At 41.1% G+C, this 22,997-nt stretch overlaps 2 protein-coding genes across 2 annotated transcripts in view; both read right to left on the bottom strand.

The window, feature by feature from the left end:
* Positions 1 to 6,748, bottom strand: part of DERA (deoxyribose-phosphate aldolase) — a 46,554-nt gene extending 39,806 nt beyond the window's left edge. The window contains exons 1-2 of the mRNA XM_087968688.1: positions 6,595 to 6,748; positions 65 to 162 (exon numbers count right to left, since the gene is read on the bottom strand). Coding sequence (XP_087824814.1) covers positions 65 to 162; positions 6,595 to 6,625 — 129 coding nt within the window. The 5' untranslated portion in view covers positions 6,626 to 6,748. The remainder of the gene's footprint in view (positions 1 to 64; positions 163 to 6,594) is intronic.
* Positions 6,749 to 9,950: 3,202 nt separating this feature from the next.
* STRAP (serine/threonine kinase receptor associated protein) lies at positions 9,951 to 22,689 on the bottom strand. Its single transcript, XM_026678642.2, has 10 exons — positions 22,459 to 22,689; positions 20,757 to 20,892; positions 20,355 to 20,436; positions 20,112 to 20,184; positions 18,340 to 18,436; positions 16,348 to 16,485; positions 15,434 to 15,570; positions 13,607 to 13,756; positions 11,942 to 12,007; positions 9,951 to 10,990 (listed from the first exon to the last, which is right to left on the bottom strand). The coding sequence occupies exons 1-10, from the start codon at positions 22,568 to 22,570 to the stop codon at positions 10,929 to 10,931; spliced, it is 1,053 nt and encodes a 350-aa protein (XP_026534427.1). The 5' UTR covers positions 22,571 to 22,689; the 3' UTR covers positions 9,951 to 10,928.
* Between the last annotated feature and the right edge of the window lie 308 nt (positions 22,690 to 22,997).

The following is a 22,997-nucleotide window of genomic DNA, read 5'->3' as shown; positions in this document are numbered from 1 at the left end:
CGGTGCTAAAATTCACGGGAGAAGAAGGTCTCTTTTGGAAACCCAAGAATAGGGGACTTCTCACCAGCCAATTCTTTTTCATGGACCGTTGTGTTTCAATCTGCGCTGCCCGCTTTAGAACAGCTGGGTGATTCACCCGAACCCGTGCAAGCCATGTAAGATCTAGAGGGGGGAGGGAAAAAACATCCACTTACTTCTATCACCATTTAACATCCAAAAGCAATTTTGGGAAGAAACTGAAGGGGAGATGTGAGCAGCAGTCATAAGACACTGGTCCAATTTTGGACCTATAATTCTTTAGGCCAGAGGTCTCCAAACTTGGCAACTTGAACACTTGTAGACTTCAACTCCCAGAATTCCTCAGCTCCCATAGCTTCTGGGAGTTGAAGTCCGCAAGTCTTAAAGTTGCCAAGTTTGGGGACCCTTGCTTTAGGCCTTCTTCTTTCATGTTGCCATCAACTATCATCTCTGGAATTTAACTTTTGTTGGAGGTGACCAGATTGGGGAAAACTAAAACATGATAAAAATGCATTTTAAAAGTTCTTTGTTTTATACTACTGTCATCATGATTCCATTGCTAGCAAAATAACAGAGTTGGAAGGGACCTTGGAGGTCTTCTAGTCCAACCTGTTCAAACAGGAGACCCTATATCATTTCAGACAAATTGTTGTCCAAGCCTCCAGTGATGGAGCATCCACAACTTCTGAAGGCAAGTTGTTCCACTAATTATTCTGTCAGGAAATTTCTCCTGAGTTCTAGGTTGCTTCTCTCCTTGATTAGTTTCCACCCATTGCTTCTTGTCCTGCCCTCAGGTGCTTTGGAGAATAGCTTGACTCCCTCTTCTTCATGGCAACCCCTGAGATATTGGAACACTGCTATCATGTCACCCCTAGTCCTTCTTTTCATTAAACTAGACATACTGAGTTCCAGCAACCGTTCTTTATATGTTTTGTCCTTCAGTCCCCTAATCATCTTTGTTGCTCTTCTCTGCACTCTTTCTAAACATCGGTAATAATTTCCTCCTTATCCACATGGTGGCTGGAGAATTCAGTGAGTTGTAATCCATGCATCTTAAAGTTCCTGAGGCTGAGAAACACTGCTGTAGATGACCCACCATAATTAAAAATGGAGGGCCTGTGCATATTTATTATTTTTGTTCTTATCAATTTACATCCCAATGACCTTGGGTCAGCTCCTCTCTTTCTTTCCCAGTCTGACTTACTTCACAGGGTTGCTATTTGGGAGGAAAATGGCGATACAAGCACCATGCACGCCATCCTGAGCTCCTGAAGGAAAGACAGAATATAAATAAATATTCCAACGGCTCTAAAAAAGAAAACCGGATTGCACGCCTGGGAAGGAACAGGTTTGAATCATCTTGAATGTCTGTTGAAAGACAAAGACGTTCCAATTCATTAAACCTGGGAGTGTTAATAATACCATTTTTAATATGTCATCTGTTCCAATAAAATATTCATGGGGCTTCAGGGATCAAAGTAATTAAAGTCGTTAAACTACAGATAATTAGCCAACTTTCTTTAATGCTCCCTCTGAGGGGGGGATGGGGGATGGAAATCTGCTTTGTTTCGTCTGAAAATACATTCCAAAGCTTTGCCTTCAAAACTGTATTCAGTCATCTTTCCGGGTGGAAGGGCTTCGGTGACAGACAGAAATCCGCGATCATGCGCGGTTTCTGTCTGGGCTCGCCGCTGGAGCGCCCCGAGCCTGCTGGTTTCAGGGCTAAGCCACCCCGTAGAGGTGATGAAGAGGGGGGAGACCACCAGCAGGGTTGAGGAGAGCCGCATCTCTCCACCTCAGCTGGCCATTACTCCCTTTCCCGAAGGCGGTTGCAGCGGTGGTCAGAAATGGCCACCACAAAGAAGAACTCGACCGGAAAAGAATGTGCAGGAGGAAGATAAGAAGTGAAAGTTTGGGCTGACTGGGTTAAATTGTAAAAGCAACAACTAAGGTATCCTGGAATTTAAACTTACAAAAAATAACATTGCTCCCAAAGAAGAGTCGGAAGCAGCGAAGGAAAGTGAAAAGGGAAAGGTTTGGCTTTTTCTACTCTCTCCTTCCCTATACTGACAACTAAGAGACTTAAATAAGAAATCGGAAAAATCCGCTTTGACATCAATAGGCAATTAAGCTGAAAATAAAACAAAATGCCAAAGGGATAATAAAGATTTCTGGACATTAAATTTTTTCTTTTTCATAAGCAGGAAGGGAGAGAAAAAGAATAAGGGCAGGATCTGGAAGAGGGAGGAGACTGCTTGGAATTAAAAAGAATCTACAATAAAACTTCAACAAGACTTCTAAAAGATACATTTTAACTGAAACTTTGCAACTAAATAGTAACCCCAGGAAGAGAAAGTGAAAAAAAGAGCAAAAAAGAAACAGCTTGCGTGTATTTGGATTATTTGGTGATCTTTGGATTCTTGGTTATTATATTTGAATGACTAAAATCAATCGGGTGGTTGTTTAAAAATTTATACAATGGCACCACTTCTGGATGAATTGAAAATGGAACTTAAAAAGTACAAAGAAGATGCACAAGAAGGGAAGGGTTCTTTTGGCTTCGTTTTTCAATTCTTAGAAATGGAGATTTGGAACTATGAGAAACAACAAGAAACGACTACAAAACAAGAAGACTGGGACAAAGAAGAAGCCATCTTTAATGAACAAGCAATTTTATGTGAAGAAAAAGGAAAGGGGGGAAAGAGAATGGAGAATTTAAGACTTAAAAAAACAACTAAAGAAAAGAAAAATAATTCAAAAAATAAGTACAATACTGGAAAGCAACAGAAAAGGGGAATACAGAAGAGAGAAATAGAGGTAGAGAGACAAGGGGGTAAAAAGGGGAGAGAGAAGAAGAGATGGAAGAAGGAAAGAAAAAGAAGTTATAAAGGACAGAAACAAGATATGGAGAAACAGGACCTATTTAGAGATAATGGGTGAAAATCTAACTGAAAAAGGGATTCTGTAAAGGTACATAAGATTGTATTGTTATATTAGTAATAGAAATAACCTTAGAAAATTGGAAACAACGTATGATTAAAATGAGGGATAAAATAGTTAGTGTAATTTAGTGAAATGTTTGTGAATAAAATAAGTGAAATAAAATAAATGAGAAAACTGAATTAGGAAGGAACGGGAACATTTTAATTAGTTAATGTTTTATAAAATATAAGTGAAGGGGGGGGAATTAACTATGGAAAGCTTATAATTGTTCCCCTAGAAGTATGATATTTAATTGAAAAGTAAAGATGTTAAGATTTTAATGAATATTAATATTAATGATAGAATTGAATTGGAATGGAATTTTGTCTTAATTATATATATTTATAATTTTTTCTTTTTAAGAATACAGTGTGTATTTTAAGAATATACCAAGCAGAATCCGAATGGAAGTTATGTATTATATTGAATGTTACAACTTTAGGGAAAAGATATAAAGGCGTCATACTCCAATCAGTAACTACAGGAGAAATTTTGTTTAATGAAAAAGATAATAGATAATTGAAACAGGACAGACAAAAATATAAATACAATGATTTGAATTGAGATGAGATAATTAAAATAAAATTGAGAAAATTAAAAGAGGGGAGAAGCTATGCAGAAAATGTAAAATAGTAATAAGATATGAAATAGAATATAAAAATGAGCATGAACCTAAATTTGTGTCTGTACGAAGAAATGTAACCCGGGATTACGCTACTTTCAAAAAAGATGTTTTATTTGTATTTTTTTTCTCTTTGTGAAAACTCAAATAAAATTTACAAAAAACAAAACAAAACTGTACTCGGTCATTTCTCTCGAAAAATGCAATTTTGCCAGATTTCAGGACACTCAGTATATTTGGCCTTGGGTCCAATTGAGATGTTTGGTACTAAGCCAAAACCAAAATCACACTAGAACAGTGCATTGCAAGTTTTGGATCTGGATTTCTAAAAGGGCTTCCAGAGGGCTAGAAAGCATAAACACGGCACCTTTCTACAAACTCCTAAACGGCAACACTGCTAGGGTTGCACAGCTGCCCTCTGTAGTTGTGATGCTGGAAAAAGATGTAGCTGTTTTAAAGAGACTACATCCGTGCTCTTTGTGTAGGAGATGAGCAGGCTGAATTCAAGGGTGGAGTTAAATGGGTCATCAGTTTGGAATCCTTGCATTCCCACTTTTAAGTCCGGCCTCCCATGAATTCCACTGACCCTTAGCTAATGAAAATTCATCTTGACCATTAACAAACCAAATTCTTCTATATAGGTAGCACATAAGAATTTTTTTGTGCTTTGAGCTCTACTCCTGTTGTTGGTTACTTGTGCCTGATACATTTTGGAGATCAAATCCAAACCTTAATAAGAGATTTATTTTCTTAGGCAGTTTAAAACAGCATTTTATCTGGAAATGTTCCCAAGAAACAACTCTCCAAATTATAAAGTAGGAAATACCAACAGATCATAAATTTCTCTACAGGTAGTGCTCAATTTATGACCGTCATATGGAGTCTGTAATCATAAAGTGAACCCATTGTTCATTATGGGCTGTTTTTACCAAAAATTGGAAATAAATGTGTTTTTTTGGGGAAACATGGTCATGTGACTGCAGGTTGCTACAAATAGCCATAAATAAGAGTTAGTTGCCAAGTGCCCAACATGAGGTCACATGATCATGGAAGAACTTCAGAAGAAAGTCATAAATACTGGAGAGGGGATTGTCTGTTGTAACCTCAGATGGTCTCTAAAAGGACTAGTCATACATTGAGGACTATCTGTAAAACCCGTTGGAAAACTGTTGGAAAACCACAGCCACAACAAAAGGAAACATGAGTTTTCGTCTGCAGGCCTAGACCCTTTGCAATATCTTGTCTGCCAATATTTGCTAACAGCTGGGATTATATTTCGTTTCCCACAACTCTCCAATCATCTTTTGTAATACTGGTTCTATCAGCTGATATGAGATTTGCCAAGTGTGATTTAGCACCCTTTAGCTGCATTAGACTGCAGTCACTCCTGTGACCTCAACGTTTCTGAAAATTTGCCGTTCAGTGGTTGTGAGTCCCCGTAGGTTTCTGAGCTGTCTGAATTTTTTCCTGTTGGGCATAAAAGATGGTTTTCAATATTGTTTCCTTTTTTAAAAAGTATAAACGTCCTGGAATTACCTCAAGTGTTTGAATTTCAGTTTTTATCTTCTGCTGCACTGTTGTTGTTTGAGTGATTTTATGTTTCAAAACACTCCTGTAAGCTCCCTTGGATCGCTTAATCCTTATAAATCAGTGTTTTTCTCAAACTTGGCAACCACAAGATATGTGGATTTCAACTCCCAGAATTCCCCAGCCAGCCATTCCCCAGCTAGCTAGCTAGCTATCTGGGGAAATCTGGGAATTGAAGCCCATATATCTTAAAAGTTGTCAAGTTTGGAAAAAAACCTGCTATAAATCAAGTAAACCAATAAACAAACTTCTGGCACTTACACACTTATTGTTTCTTCTTGCAGGATGTGAGCCCTGTACCTTCAGATCCCTACCATCCAGTGTGTCCTTTAAACTCATTCCAGGTGGGAGGATACTGCCATATTTCTTTTTATTGACACTAACCAGAAAAACCAAGACAGGAATGGGAGAGGACAGAAAAACAACTATTGTGCATGGTATGTGCAACGAGGCCTTCTTCTTCTTGTGGCATATCCGTCATCGACCGTTGGCAATCATGTTGGTGATCCTATTTTTGTCAACAGCCGCATAAAAAAGCGCTGCTGAGTTCTGTCTAAACCAGTCCCTTACATTTTGAAGCCATGACCTCCTTTGCCTTCAATCTTTCCTTGAAGAATTAAGTGAAGTATTTTTCTGAGTGTCGCATCACATGACCAAAATATTCTAACTTTCGGATTTTTTTATAGTTTGGATGATTTGCCTTGGCTTTCCCAGGCGGCTTATCACCTCCACATTTCTGATTTTGTCAGCTGTTATGTGTAACAGCCACCTGTAAATCCACATTTCCAAATGCTTCTAGTTCTCTTGGAGTGGCTTTCTCTCAGAGATTAACTCTCCATTCCAAAAGGCCATTGGATATTTTTTTTCCGTTTCTTTGAAAACGTTTCGTTTCTCATCCAAGAAGCTTGTTTAGTTCTGGAAAAAAAATGAAGAAGCTTCTTGCATGAGAAGAGAAACGTTTTCAAAGAAGAACAAAACAAGGAAGTCCAGTGGAAAAGGACCTTTGGGACCAACCTTGATTTGAATAACGGACAATCTCCATAGACAATAAAGGAACTGCTCCCTTATTTGCCCCAACAACTAACCTTCCTGGGAATAGTAACCTAGTTTGGGCTAAACAAATTGGCCCCAAAGAAGAAACGCCATCTGAGGTAACTAATTAAAACCATGCATTTCAGACCTTTTAAGAGGGCCGGGTTCATCTCCCCCGAACCGCTGCTCTACAGCTAGCATCGAGCTCGACCAGCAGAAGGGAGGAAACCTCTGGAGCATGGGAAAACCTCCCGAGTGCAAAGCACCCCTTCCTTCTTCCCAGCCCACCCCGCCCGTTCCGCCCACCGTCCTCAGTTTGCACGAAAGAGATCCGCCGCTGCGGCCCGGCTTACCTAACTCGATGCCCGGGTTGTTAGCAGCCATGATCGGCGGAGAGGCGAAAGTCGATGCTCTTCCAGGGCAAGGCACTTTCACAGTGCTTCCTGGTTACGCCCTTTCCCTCCTTCCCTCCACCCCGTTCTCCTCCTCCTCCTCCTCTTTCTGCCGTCTCCCCTCCAAGAAGGCCCCCGGGGCGGAGAAAGGCGAATCGGATTCGCACCTCTTTGGGTGACCGCTTGAAAAACTGCAAACGAAGCAGGCCCCGCGATTCTGCATATTGTGATGACAAAGAGAAAGCGCGCCGGGTAGTGAGCAAAGAAAATGAGAGGCAAAGGGCTTGGTTTTACTACTACTACTACTACTACTACTACTCTCCTCCTCCTCCTCCTTCCTCTTCTGTCAGCCAGATGTTCAGACTGGGTTTGGCATTTTTGTCTACCTATCGAGTCTTTACCAAGGACTTGGGATAGGCAAATCTGGATGTTTGATGGTGTTATAGATATCTCTCTGGGATGGAAGCTGTTCCAAGTAAAGCTGCCTTCTGCAATTGACTGATGGCAAATTTGCCAATGCAATTTTGTACTACTACTACTACTACTACTACTATTTATCATTACCATCATCATCATCATTACTATTATCATTCATTATTCATTAAACATGAAACTCAGTCTACTGAACGTTTCAAAATGTATCATAAATATAATTGGTGCTAATGGGCACTAATGATACGGGTTGCTGCCAGCATCCTAGGTATCAACCAAGTATTATTGTTATTTATTATTAGTAGTATGGCCCTGTCCATTCATTCATTGCCCAGGGAAAGTTAGGACTGCAAAGGTAAAACATTCGGTTGTCTTGATTTGATTGTCATGCTGTTTTTGGGCTCATCAATTGCAGCTGCCCCTATTAGCACTGCAGTGATTGAGCTGCCTTGATTTTACAACCAGGAGGCTGCCTTCATTAATGATTTACATGATATCATCCAGATAAATCAACATTGCAGACTGGACAATGTACAGCCTCTCCGTGTACAAGTTACCACAGGTTGAAATGCAGCCCTTGTTGATCTCGACAATCATGGAGCTTAAGGGCTAAATGTAGGCCTTGCTTCCTACCCTCCAGCCAATAAGAGGTAGGCCTATTGCACCAGTGATAAAATGAGGGGGAAAAGAGTCCATCACCTTACCTTCTCCAAGAAAAGGTAGGAAAGGAATGCCACACTTGGAATTTGGCAAGAAAGCTAAAGAGCAATTCATAATTTATTGGGTTTTTGACAAAGCGGCCTCTGGCCTTAAAGTTTTAGGCAGGGGCAGAGAGCTGTCATTTTCTCCCTGTGGAAGCATTAAGAACTGGTTTTCAGTTGTTTTTAAAGCTGTGGCAATAGCATTGGCTGCTGTTCTTGAGGTCAAAGGTTTTCTTCTTGTAGTAAATATAATTGCTTCAGGAAGCCATCTTTTGAGTTTCATAATAAAAAGGTTCTGATCTTCACTGGAGATATCATTTGGTTCTACCTGATGACAAATGGCTTGGAATCTACTTTCCTCTTTGGCTTAAGTGTGGCACAGATAATTGGGTGAAGAAAGCCATAAAAGAGGAGTTTCATATTTTGAAAGGTGCAACTGTTTACAGGATGTCGTAAGTTTACAGTGTCATCCCTCATCTTCCTTTGCAAAATAGTCTGAATTGCAAGCAAGGGTTAGTAACACTCCATAACCCTCTATCAGCTAAGAACAAAAGGCACCCATGATGGAATGGAGTAGGTAAATTAGTGACTCTGCCTGTGTATGTACAGAAACAAATGGTGCCAATGAATCCGCCATTTTTTATTGCTTCCAAGATGAAGCTCCAAAACCATGCTGCATTAACTGTCTACAAACACTTTTTCACAATGTAAATGCAAAGTATTTCCGAATGTGGTAAATTTGAAGGCTATGCATGCATCAAGAAACATACAGGTAGCCCTCAACAATTAGGGCTAGACTTTCTGTTGCTAAGCAAGGCAGTTATTGAGTCATGTCTGATTTTACTTTACTTGCCGTGTTTGTTAAGCAAATCACTGCAGTCGTTACGTGAATTGTGCAATTGTTATTGACTTCGATTCGTTGGAAGCCAGCTGGGAGTCACATACGGCAATCACAAGACTCTGGGACTCTGCAACTGTAGTAAGTGCGTGTTGTTGACCAAGTGCTCAAATTCTGATCACAAGACAATGGGGATGCTGCATTAAGAGTAAGATCCGGTTACAAGTCACTTTTTTTCAGTGCCATCGTAACTTTGGATGGTTGATAAATGAGTCACTGTAAATCAAGGACTACCTGTAATCTACAAGAGCTACTCTTGAACATTTCAATAGGAAGGAAGCACATACAGAATGGAAAATCCTTTTCTTATACGAACATGAACCTCCTATGTTTTTCTATTACACAGCTATTTACATCAGGTTACCATATCCATGTACATATCCATATCCAAATCTCACCAGGATCAAGGCTGACTCAGCCTTCCATCCTTTCGAGGTGGGTAAAATGAGGACCCAAATTGTTGGGGGAAATAGGCTGAGATTGTAAACAATGTTAGAGGGGACTGTAAAGCACTGTAAAGCAGTATATAAGTGCTATTACTACTTGCATATAGACGGAGGATTCAAGCAAAAATGTCTGCCAGAAACCAATGCAAAAAAAGATGGAGCACCAAGATACAGAGGGGAAAATACTGCATTTGTAAGCAACCAAGAGAGCTGGTACTCTAAAACCAGCTGATTCATAGAATACCGTTCAAATTTTGTTTGAAAGTTAACATTCTCAGATCTTCCCACTAAAAAAAGACCATCTATAAAAAAAACCAGTATCAAAGGCTAGGCTACAATTATTTTTCTCGTCTTGTTTGATTTTGATTTTGTAATCTGTTGCGAAAATGCAGTAATATTATTTCTCCTAAAGTCCCTATTCCTAAATGCATGGCCCTATATAATTAGTTCACGTTTTTATCTTTTTCACATCCTAAAATCCATCATAACTGCATTAATGTTTCAGGTATTTTACTACCTCCAAAGAATCAGTGTGTCAGAGTTAATCTTAATACTCGGCTCCCCTTGTACTGCAGAACGCTGTTAGAATGTTCCTCAACATTCAACCTGCCAGATTTGCTGAACTGCATTGTTTAGATCACCAGCCAAAATGGCTGATGGATATGGGTGTAAGACAATTGACTGCAACTCAACAGATACCTAAAGAGAAGAGGATGGACAAGGCTGTTCTAAAAGGGCTTGTATTCCTTTTATGTTGGATATAATATTGTATATTCTGAACACATGCTGCCATTTATAAACGTCAATGGCTGACCTTATATTTATTCTCTGGTTAATAGATGACTCTTTAAACCACCATTTTATTCCTATGCAGCATATGAATTATTTGATGTATACATACAGTTTGTTTTTGGAAAAAAACCCATTAAAAATCATATAGAAATACTTAGCTGCTTCCGTTTAAAAGTCCAGAAGAAATGCAATGGCTAAGTAGATATGTTTTTACATAGTGTAAATTCAGATAATATATGAACAATTTAGACCAGAGGCAATTAATACAGGGATGCTCCTCCACGTTATCTTTTTAAGAGATAAATTTTGAATTATGAAATTTTACTGGAGAACATGCAAGCTTCAAGCAGCAGGCCATTCGGCCACCTATCGTGCAAAAAACACCCCCCAAACTTACTCCCCCCCTTATTTATTTTAATACAAAGCCCCAGGCTGTTCAGTACTGTTCAGAAACAGATGAATTAACCTGGTACGCTTTATAACATTTTCTAGGAGTGCCATCGTAGGAGCATTTTATTTAGATGATCTGGAAACAGAAGCAGTGTACAATAAAAGTGGGAGGGCAAAAAAAACAACCCTAAACCACAAATATTTTATTTAACCAAATGACCCCCGCCTTTCGTTAGCCTTTCCCCACTTTCAGAGAACACACTCTAACCAAGATACCGTTACATTTCTCCTCAATAAAACACTACAATGACTTAATCTTAACGCTGGAGAAAAAACAGGATCTCGGCGCCTGGTTATGTTCAGACTTAACAAAAGGCAATAATGCTTCAAAGACAGCCAAACCGTTACTTTTTGTGTGTGTGTGTGTCTCTATTCATCTTTCTTGACAACCTGTTCCTATGCATTCTCATCAATTACTGCCTCTCTCTTATTTAGCCTTCGGTTCTCTTTGCACCCTGAGGAGAGGCTGTTGCATATGACTGCTCTTGGTTTTTGTTTTGTTTTTCCGTTTTTTCTGTTTTCTTTTTGGGATCGAAGCTCAACGAGTTCGTGTGTTGTCCTTAACGGCCGTGACGCTCAAGCCTTAACTTCAGGAGGTGTGCTATAGATGGAATCTGTGTTTTCAGAGCCAAGGTCTTCTGCCAAGTTGAGAGTAAGGGAAGAACAAAGAAGAAAAATCCTCCGTTAATTTTTAGCAGAGGTTAATTTAAAAATATGCATTGCTATTCCTGTATTCCACCATAACACAGGGTCTATTCCAGTCTACAGAGTCTCGGTTTGCTCCCGGAAGTAGCATCTGGTCACAGTTGGCCTTTTGGTCAGTAGGCTAATGTGAATGTCTTTCTTGTGTTCATCCAGCCAACACCACCCAGCCCAAGCAATATTATCTTCCAGACAATTCCTCTACATTGTGAGATTTTTTTTTAAAAAAAAGGCCAGTTAAAATATTGGTGCTGCAAGCAGTCCTCGACTTATGACCACAGTTAAGCCACAAAATTTATGTCATTAAGTGAGACAGTTAAGTGAATTTTGCCCCATTTTACGACCTTTCTGCCTCAGGTAAGTGAATCACTGCAGCTGGTAAGTTAGTAACCTGGTTGTTAAGTGAATCTGGCTTCCCCTTTGCTTGTCGGAAGGTCACAAAAGGGGAAAATCACACGACTTTGGAACACATTAGCGGTCATAAAATAGGAACCAATTGCCAAGCATCTGAATTTTGATCATGTGATGATGGAAATTCTGGAAAGGTTGTAACTGTGAAACACGGTCGTCAGTCACTTTTTTCAGTGCCGTTGTAATTTGAACGGTCACTAAATGAACTGTTGTAAGCAGAGGGCTACCTCTGTTAAAATATTTTAATGTAAACGAGATAAAAAATAATCACACTGTCACAGAGAATCCTCAGTTTTCATCAGCTGGACTTTTAACTGCCAGGGGAATTCTGGGAGCATGACTCCAAATTTGAGAAACACTATTTAATGTGATTCATATGGCATCTCTTACATCTGATCTTCAGTTCTTGTTACATTATCCTACACACCGAAAGGTCAACCTCTGATTGTAGTCAGATTCTACCATTCGATCATTACCTAATTCTTCTTCTGCAGTTCCCGGAAGGTTGACTTTAGCCTTAGCCAGCTCTCCACCTTCTTCTTCTGGAGAAAGAGAATCAGAAAAGCACAAAACCATAACTTTACGTCACTCAGCTTGTCACTTTTATAAATATTTACAAAACAGACAGCATTCTGCCAGGCACTAAACACTGTCCAGTGCTATTTCATATGTTTTTCTCCCAGTTAAGTCTGCCTGGTTTAAGCTGGGATGATCTATCTACTCTCTTACATAGATATGTATCGTGAAACAGCTACAATTTACTGGCCTTAGAAAAGCAAAGGTTTTCCATTTCAGGGGGCAGTTAGATCTACCTCCTTCTGAATAGCCTTCAGTTTACCCCATCCCTGATGCCCAATGGAAAACTTCTACATAGCCTCTTCTCAAAGGATGATTTTAGGTTGTTTCTTTCATACGGAGCATCACTAACTCCAACAGGGCCGGATGAAGTGGTACAATACAGGATTAGCATTTTAATGGCAAGTTTTAATCAAAACGCACTGCCCAATCTTTTACTGATATACAATCTGATCAAGTAACGGTGAATTACTGAGCAGTGAAGCCAAAAGAAATGCAGGTAATTGTTGTGGTTCACCGGCAGCCTCTGCAGATGGCAGCAGAATCGGACAGTGGGGAAGAACGGGGACCATTCTGAGAATCTGGAGAGGACTTGGACGAGGGTCCTGCGTCCGATGCAGAGATGGGGCCAGGACCATCTGGGAGTGGGGTGCTGCCTCCGGAGGCTGGCAGCAGCGAGGCAGAGGAACAAGGGGAGCCTGTTCCCAGTGTGTGTGCGCGCAGAGCTGCTAGAAGGCAAGAGCAGCTGAAACAAAAGAGACGACTCAGGAGTAAGGCTGGGAGGTGACTGCCCCTCCCATAAGGTATAAAGGACAGGGAAAGATGAAGAAACCTTCATAGGAAGCAAAGTCGTTCGTTCGGTTCAGATTCATCCTTGAAGCTGTGTGTGGACTTTGTACCTTGGTTGGTTTTTTTATAGTTCATTTGGCACTTCTGTTGTTGGCAGCACTTCACAGGAAAGAAAGGTGGGTGCTTATCTCAAGGAACTGTTTGAGACTCATTATAGGCTGGGAATGAACTTAAATCCCAGCGTTGAAATAAAAACAAGAATTGTTTTAACTAAGTGTGTGCTTAATTACGGTCTCGGAAAGCCTTGGTCAGAACAGTAATCCTTGACTTACGGCTACATTTGGGACCAGAATTTCAGCTGCCGAATGCGGCAGTTGGTTAAGTGTGTCGGGCCCAATTTTATGATCTTTTTGCCACGGTCGTTAAGTGAACCGCATGGCCATTAGGCGAATCTAGTTTCCCTCATTCACTCTGCTTATCGAAAGCCAACTGGGAAGGTTGCAATTGGCAACCAGGTGACCCCTGCAGCTGGATGCTGCGGCTATGATAAATACGTGCCAGTGGACAAGTGCCCAAATTTTGATCATATGAATGTTAAGAGCAATGCCAATGGTTGTGTCACTTTTTCTCACAAGCAAACTTCAGTCAAGGAATGAACAGTCGTTAAGTCGCAAGACTGCCTCTGCTTCAGTACAATTCTGTAGTAATTGTCTCGTAAATCAGAGAACAAACAAGTTAGCGAACGCTTCGGTCCCAATAGAAAAGACATTCCTTACCAGGAATCACACATTTCCAGAGACCATATGTTTTCCCTACTGTCGTCTGCCACAGCCTCAGCGTTCCGTCCTCTGAGCCACTGGCATACAATTCTCCATCTGGGCTAAATCTGACACAATGGATCGGCCCAAAGTGCCCCTTGTAAGATTCTGCAAAGAAATTGTAATGCATCAATAAGGCGAGGGGAAGAACCGATGCGAACGGATGCAGGTCAAGCTTTTAAGGAAACAACAAAGAGAGAACTTTGCCCTGCGATGGGGCTTCAAACAAAAAATTCTGCCTTCTCTTGTGAAGCAACATTAAGGAGGCCTCAAGAGATGAGATTTGGGGGTACTGCAGCAACCAGATAGGGACTATGTGGATAAGACTTTTTTATTGTTAAAAGCGAAGGCAAAAACTATATCAGCTCACCCTCAACATTATTTATATCCTTGTTCAGGGACGATAACTGAGGGTTCACTGCAAGGATGAGGAACTCAAGATTCAATATCAATGTTTCCCTGATCTAAATGGCCAGTATAGTGTTGTGGGTTAAGATGTTGGACACGGAGCAGGAAGACCCAGGTTGAAGTTTGCCCCCGCCCACAAAAAAATTCTTGAGGAAAAAATATGGGCTAGTCATTCTCACTCAGCCCAACCTATTTTCGAGGGTTTGCTGCTGTAGGGAAAAACAGGAGGATGGAGCAGCATATATGCCACCCTGACCTCCTATATACAAAGAATGGGATGTAACTCTAATGAATAAATTATCCGTTACCTCTATGCCCCAATGGATCATAGAAACACAGGGCCAAGGATTAATAATTAAAGAGTGATAAATATTCTCTGACAATGGAAGTAGTACAGGGAAATTTGCTATTTTTCCAGCAAAACTACAGAGAGAGAACTTTGGCCAAAGCCATCTGAAATAAAATAAAATAAAAACTTTCTGTATTAGAGCTACTAAGTGTCTATTTTATTGGCTGGGAAAGAATTATTAGTATGGATCCAGTCTAGTCAAAATGAACTTAATTACACCTGTACTCGTGACCTTTGAATTTTTTCCAAGCTCAAGATCCAGCTTTACCAATAGCTTTCAACTACTGAATACATTTTGGCTTTTTAAGGCACCATTTTCAATCTATTTTTGCCACAACTATTAATACCCCTTCTCCTGAAATCTTGCCCAAACATTTCATAACTAATGGCAGGAGTACTGAATTTCCTTCTCTTTCCTGCCACAGAAAAAATATTTCTGCCCCTTTAATTGCACCCAATTCTTGCAACAAATAGCATTGGGAGGAAAATTCTTTCCCCAAATGGCATACTTGACTGCAACTGCTTCAGCTCTCAATAGTGTTGGAATATTGAAGATGAAGTCTAGATTGAGTGACTTTTTTTTAAAGAATTGAGTTATTGGCTAGCTATAAGAAAAAAGGAATTAGGAGTCTTACTCTTGTCTACTTTTATCTTCTCTATCTCACCCATAAAAATACATGAGCACACAGTATTCTGATAATTATAATTGGGTCTACATGCACGCATATATATCAGTCTGCAATATGAGCCATGCAAAAGTGACTTAAACACAATAACATATAAACACGTGCAGTTGGAGAAACATCATCATCTGTTTAAAGCCACAATTCAAGGCCCAGTGGAATGAAATATGAGTACAGTACCAACTGGATAATTATGAGTTAGGATTGTTATCACTGCTTTGCTAATTCCCCCAAAACATTGAAGTTTAAACTTTTACAATTAGCAGTTAAGCTGGCTGTTGTTTTTTTAACAGCCATGAAATTCATCCAAACATGCCCTGAAGTTCATTTAAATGTATCACATACCTAATTCTTCACCAGTATTATAATCATATTTATAAAGTTTAAAATCTTCACCACCGGCAACTAGACATTCTTTCTCCGGATGGAGAGATGCAGAATTGATTGTTGCAGGTGCCTCAAATGATTTAATCTGTTCCAGACTATGGAGAGAAAACAAAAAGCACGATTATTGTTAAAAAGGAAAATCCTATATTGAACAAAACACTACAACATTATAGAGGAAAACACTATAAGGAGGGATTCTTATTTAAATGAAACTCACTTATCAGAAAGCTGAGTGCTTGTTAGCAAAAAGAGATCAATTTTGTAGAGGACTGTGATTTCATTTTTGTAATATATATTTTGCACAGTAAAAATAAGGTGCCCTTGAAAGAAAAACTTCTATGGTCAAAAAGCAAATATGAACCAGCCATAAAAACATTTTAGATTATAGTTATCATTTACAATCAGATGCAGGGATTTCCCCTTAGATACAGATAAACACACACACACACACACACCAGCAAAATGCCAGGAGTGGCAGTGATGAAAGAGTTCCTTTTGCACTGTAGCCTAGACAATGGAGGATGAGTGCCACTATTACATAGGCCAGGAAACAATTATTACAGCAATAAGAAACCAACTTTTTTTAGCAAAAAAAAAAAAATGCTCTGAGGGTCATTTAAATATAATCACACAGCTAGTTCTTCACCGGTATTATAATCCTATTTATACATTTTAATATCTTCCACAGCAGCAACTAGACATTCTTTCTTTTTCAGCAAAAACAAGTCAGTTTGAATACATGTACTAATTTAAGTCTAGAAATTATTTAGACTGGTGGCATGATAGGCACACGGTCTTGACAGGTTATTCTACGCTTGACCAGTTTGTCTGTTTGTCCCAATGAATGAAACACACGTTAAAAACAAACATACGTTTCCGCACTGTGGAAGGCAATGGTCCTGCCATAGGTGATGACTATTATCTCTCCTTCGCGCACGTATTCCATGCTACTCACTGACATGGCAACGTTGACTGCCTTCACTTCTGTCAGTGTATTTCTGTCCCAGAGCCTGAAATGGAGAGACAAGAGTAAAATTTAATTAATTCATAACTGCAATCCGATAATCTGTCAATCTATTTACAGTATAGTTCAGGCATATCAAGTGGTGTTTTTTTTTAATTGTCATTGCTGTTACACAAAAAGAAAAACATGTATTTGTACTGTGTGATCACTTGTGAAAGCTCTAATTCTCTGCTTATAAGCATGGCTGGCTGGAATTCTGGGAGTTGAAATCCACACATATCTTAAAAGGCCCTGAGATTGAGAAGCACTGCAATAAATCAGGAACTGTTTGTCTCCCAACCAGTAAAACCACAACATGGTACAACTCGCTTCTTAAAATTAGATAAGAGGAATACAATTTGGGAGCAAATTAAGAAAGGAAAATGAAAAGAGCTGAGATCAGCTGTTCTAAAGAAAACAAATTCCAGATTGAACATGTGCAAGTACCCTGCTTCTTAAAATTAAATGCTGTATGCAACTCTTCTTGACTCCCAGACACTCTTTTGCTCTTGGCTCCCACTAAGGGGATACCGGAATCCAAATAAAAAGGTTAATCTAACAAGGAGGGCTCAGTTGGTCTGATAATGGTAGGCTGGTTCGGTGCTACAGGGTCTTCTGCTGGGTACACCTGGAGGTATACAAGGTGTAATACGTGCCAGCCATGAGGAAATTTGAGGCGGGGCTGAGAAAGGTTCATTATCTATATATATAAAAGTGAAATACCACTCACGCATCATCACAAAATCTCCAGAACCGTAAAAGCCTACAAACTTGAAATTTGGCATTTATTGTTCCTCTTGGCATCTAGGTGCTCACTAAGAAAGGATTTTTCGAAGAGACCATCAGAGCATTAGTACTTCCTATATTATTATTAACACGCTCTGATGCTAAGAAGTTCTACTCCCCCTCCCCGCCTGAAAAGAAATCTGCTCCAAATGGAAAGCACAAGCAGAGGAGTTTCAGTTTCAGAGCACCAAGCAGCTTTATTACAGAACAATTGAGCTAAGCCACGCCTAGGCTCCTTGCTGTCTCCTTCTTGCTCACACAGCAAATACAGTTTCAGTTTCCAAACAGCCCTCAACTCTCTCACACACTGAGAGGACGCTAGCCACATGAATACCGATGGATGCTGGTAGGCAGAGGCAGAATTTTCCCCCCCTTATTTTCTTCCCCTAAAACTAAGCCCGACTACATAGTTTCGTAGCGAAGCGTGGGTATCCAGCTAGTTAGTAATAAATTCACTTTGTGGTACAGGGCATGAAGATATCAAATTGAACCTGAATCACAGCATAGGTAGCCCCCACTTAAAGACTGATTGCTTAGCAACCAGTTCAAGTTACAATGCATCTCCCCAGAACTCCTTAGGACCCGTTTCTGGAAGTCCCACAGCCCCCTCCCCATTTGCCCCCCCGCGCCCCTCCTAGTCATGTCATCTTTTGGATGCTTGGCAAGCAGCTCACATTTACAGCTATTTGGGGCATCCTGTGGTCACATGATCGTGACTTTTGGAGGGTGGTGGGTTTTTTTTGCCAGTGTTTACTTCTGGTTTCCAGCAAAGAAGAGTCACTGAATTAAATAGATTCACTGATTCAACTGCTGCAACGAAGGTCGTGAAATCAGACACAATTGCATAAAATGGACCACCACGACTTACGACGTAATTCCGGCCCCGATTACAATCGTAAGTCCAGGACTACCTATAGTGAAAGACATTGACTTGCATGGTAAAGCCCCATGTACGGAAAGCCAAGCATGTATGCTCAAATTCAAAACGTAGTTTTACAGTGAAGATGATAACCGGACGTCTCCACCACCCATCTCTCATATAGCACTAAGGGAAGAGGGACCGATTGCTTCTCACCTGACGGTTTTATCATCTGCTGAAAGGATCTGCTTATCGTCACTGCTCCACAGAGCCTTTTTAATACCAGACGTGTGACCACTGACCACCTCAGGATCTGAAAAGGAGATATTTTGTATTTAAAATGAAAAGCTCTTTTCATACATTTCACTGAGGTTGTCATTTATATTCGTGATTAACAAATAAAAATAACGGAAGTCATTATTGTATATTAGAGCGGACAGCGCAGGTTCTGATATTTTGGGATATTCCCATGCAATACAGTGAAAGATACAAGAAAAACAGAACTTCGTGGGGCTAAATTCATTTGTTAGCTTTGGGCTTAAAAAATCCTCCTTAGGTGACTACACACATTTACCCTGCTTATAAGCCCGTTCTGCCATTTTCATTCCCTCCCTTGCCTATTCTACTGAGTGGGGCCATAGACTCCTATCCTAAGATCCCACTAATATTATGATAAAAAAGGCAATCCAATTTATTTACAACATTAACAAAATTAGCTGTTCAAAGTTTGGGGGGCGGGGTTGCAATGAAGTTCAGGATCATATTCTGTCCTTTCCCAAAGGTGCTTTTTTCAAGAGGCAACTGGACTTCCTTGTTTTTCTTTGAAGACCTTTCACTTCTCATCCAAGAAGCTTCTTCAGCTCTGACTGGATGGTTAGGAATGGAAGGATTTATATTCCTTGCAGACAGCTGGACATTTGCCTTCTTTTAGAGAGACTGTGATGACCCAGGGTGGGATACAAAATAAACAGTCACAAAAAAACAGGTGAAGCCCCTTTTATTCCTTCACTTTGCATCCAAGCTCCAAATATCTTTGACTGAAGACAAAAAACTCCCACAGAGTTACAAGGAGGAGGAAAAAAGCAACACAAACCAGGCAAGATAAGGGCTGGAGGACGTCCAGATAACAGAACACACACTGGGAAGGACGCCAAACTCAGAGAGGAACAATAAACTAGAGATATTTCCACGCTTTGTTTCCAGCACTTGCCAGTATGCATGTCCATCCTCTTATACAGTTGTCACAGCTGCAGCCCAAGAAGAGGATCAAGGCCCTCTCCTTCTGAGTAGACCACGTCTCTCCCTTATCCTCTCCTCCCTGCGTGCCCTAGGATGGATAGGGGATGGGCCTGGGTTGTCCTCTGACTGCTCAGCCGGCCTCTGCCCTTCCCCAGCCTCCTCCACAACCTCCAGAGCCACACTTCCACTCCCTGTCAGCTGTTCCTCCTCTCCCTCAGAGTCAGTCTCCACCAGGGGCATGACAGAGACATTGAAGCACTTGGAGGTTTATCTATGTCCTCAGGGTCACCTGAGTAGTGCAAATGGGTGTGGAGCCTTCTTGGAAGTGCTGAAAGGACTGTGTTATAAACTGGAGAAGCTTTTTGGATGAGATGCTAAATGTCTTCAAGGAAAAACAAAGAAAGTCTAGTTTTTTTCTTGAAAAAGCATCTTTGGGACAAACAGGACCTGGATGACTGAGAATCTCCATAGACAGTTTGTCCTTTTCTGATTTTTTTTTTTTTTTTGGGGGGGGTGAACTGAAGACTTCACATGCATTTTGTCTGAATCTGTGGTTTTTCTTAATCACAGTTTTCTTATTTGTTTGTTTGACACCCCAACTCTCAAGTATTCTGGCCATTACAAATAAAAAAAATATTAAAACCAGGTTGAAAAAGTCAGTTTGCTGGGCCTTCAAATTAGCACAGAAATATTTGCAACTTCTGGTATTCATTTTACTGATTCATAGGAATTTTTTTAAAAAATCTCACCTGCCTCTGGCTTGTTTAAATCATAGATACGTAACAATTTATCTTGTCCACCTGTCAACAAGTAATTGCTGTCCTAGAAGAGAAAATTAGCATTGTCATTTATTAAGAAAGTTGGTTATATGCCGAACCTTTTAAAATCTTATTAGTTAAAAAAAATTAGTAAAAAAGGTGATATGCTATCTTCAGAAAAGCAAAGGCAGATTCAAAATCTTGAAAATCAAGACAGACAAAACTATATTTTACCTGAGTGAAGTCCACTGATTTGACAATATGCTTGTGAGCCAACGTGAGGAGTTCATCTCCTGAAACACCATCCCAGAGTTTGCTGAAACAAAAAAAAAAAAAAAGACTCTATAACATGGTATTTTCAGAAAGCTCCAGATACAGACTTCCTTTACCCTAAATCAGGGGTCTCCAACCTTGGCCACTTTAAGACTTGGGGACTTCAACTCCCAGAGTTCCTTAGCCAACTTTGCTGGCTGAGGAACTCTGGGAGTTGAAGTCCCCAAATCTTAAAGTGGCCAAGGTTGGAGACCCCTGCCCTAAATTGTAAGCTATCTAGCTACTATTTGACTTAATGATTTGAGACCTGATAAAAGCTTAAAGTTGATGCAAGTATTTCCTTATCGAACAACTCTCACTTACGCAGTAAAATCTGCAGCGGCTGTAGCTGCTTTAGTGGCATCGTTATTCAACGTGGCTCCCCAGACTGCTCCCTTGTGACCAAGAAATGTTCCAATCCAGTCCCCTGTGTCGCCCTGTCGAAGCATAGGTTTGCCATCTGGGGAGGGGGAAAAAAAATAAGACAATCTCAATTACACAGCATATATTTGTTTACAGGTATTTGTAAATTCAGAAAGAGGATACAGAGCAACCAGGCAATCCTTGACTAAAAACCCCTGTTGGAGCCAAAATTTTTGTTACTAAGCAAGGCAATTAAATGAGTTGCGCCTGAATTTATGACCTTTTTGCCACACTTGCTATGTGAATCATTGTGTAAGTGAATTGTGTGGTCATGAAACAAAACTGGCTTCCCTTACTGACTTTGCTTATTGGAAGCTGTCTGGGAGGGTCGCAATGGTGATCCGGTGATCCTGCAACCGTCATATTTTCCAATTGCCAAGCACCAGAATTTTGAACATGTGACTGTAGGGATGCAACGATGGTTGTAACATGTGTGGATCAGTCGTAAGTCACTTTTTTTCAGTGCCATTAACTAAATGAATAGTTGTTAAGTCGAGGACTACCAGTAGTATAAAGTCCCACATAGATAAATAAGGAATTCTAATGTTTGGCCAAGTCTTACAAAAACTGCCTTGGGTCATTTTTTTTTTCAGCTATGATCCAAGAATTTCAGCATATGGGAGCTTGTCTGCTTATTGCATAGCCACACAACCACTTTTGGCAAATAGACAAACAGAACCAATATATTTTAGACATCACCTATCTCCAGTCTACAACACAGTCCGTTCAACAGTTCCAAGAAGGCTCCACACCCATTTGCACTACTCAGGTGACCCTGAGGATACAGGTAAACCTCCAAGTGCTTCAATGTGCCTCTAAAAGAATGCAAATGACCAGCTGTCTGCAAGGAGTATAAATCCTTCCATTCCCCATCATCCAGTCAGAGCTGAAGAAGCTTCTTGGATGAGAAGTGGAACATCTTCAAAGAAAAACCAGAAAGTCCAGTTGCCTCTTAGGAAAAAGTACCTTTGGGACCACCATGACCTAGAGGACTGAGAATCTCCATAGACTTTTAGTGCTGGTGCAACTTTGAAGAGCCACTAAATGAACTGTTGTTAAGTCGAGGACTTATTTGTAGTTCACCATCCACACTGATTATTAAACTGACCCCATAAAGACTATATAGCCCCATATGTCTAGTGGGATTCTCCATCATCCAACCCAGGATGGTCCCAAAGGTGTTTTTTTCTCCCCCCCTCCCCCCCCAAAAAAAGCAACTGGATTTTGTTGGGGTTTTTGTCCCCTTCTTCCTTTGAGAACGTTTCCCTTCTCATCCAAGGAGCTTCTTCCACTGGAGAAGTGGATGAGAAGGGAAACGTTTGCAAAGGAGATTGTTGGGGGGTGGGGGGTGGTAAGAGAGAAAAGGCCAGTTGCCCTTTTTTTTTTGGAAAAAGCACTTTTTGGGGTGTAGCCCCATGCGGGCTCAGGCCGAGAATTCCTGCCGGTGCCCAAAGCAAAGTGCCTCGATCCTAGCAAGGAAAGCAGCCCCGATCAGGCTTGGGTGAGTTCCGTGGAGGGTTGGGGGAGGACCGGAGAGGAAGCGATCCCCGCAAAGGGGCTCCGGGCCAAAGGCCGAGGCGCGCCCCCCCCCTTCCAGGCTCACCCTTGCAGGCGCTGATGAGGAAATAGCCGTAGGGGGTGATGCCGCTGAAGGCCAGGTCCACCACGGGCCGCGTGTGGCCGGAGCACGTCAGAGGGGTCTGCCTCATCGCCATGGCGCCGGTCGGGAGAGAGGAGGGAGTCGCCGGGGAAGCAACGACGAAGGGGGAGCCCAGGAAGGTTGAGGGGGAGGCCACGCGAGCGGCCTGGCCTCCTGGTGACGGGAACAGAGGGGACCGGCAGCCGGAAATAGGATGGGGGGGGGGAGAGGAAAGAACGGTCGTCGCCGGAAGCTCCCTCATCGCGAGGGCTTTTTCCGTCTCGGCTCTATGGTTCCCTTCCGGATCGGGATGCAATTGGTGCAGTGCTTCAATGACGTCGCAAGGAATGTTACCATAGAGACGCCGGGAAGGTCCGGGCTCGTCTCTTTTCTCACTCATGGCCCTTCCTTCTTTGGGCTTCTTCTCCACGTTGGACGTGAGCCCATAAGGGAAATTATTGCCGTATACTTTCTAAATAGTACCCGTTCGATCTGTCCGTTGG

The sequence above is a fragment of the Notechis scutatus genome, chromosome 6 (assembly GCF_049901735.1).
Source record: "Notechis scutatus isolate UNSWTSFEM ecotype Mainland chromosome 6, rNotScu1.2, whole genome shotgun sequence".
Lineage (NCBI taxonomy): Eukaryota > Metazoa > Chordata > Lepidosauria > Squamata > Elapidae > Notechis > Notechis scutatus.
Note: the sequence above shows the minus strand (reverse complement) of the source record. Positions and strands in the feature narration are given on the sequence as shown.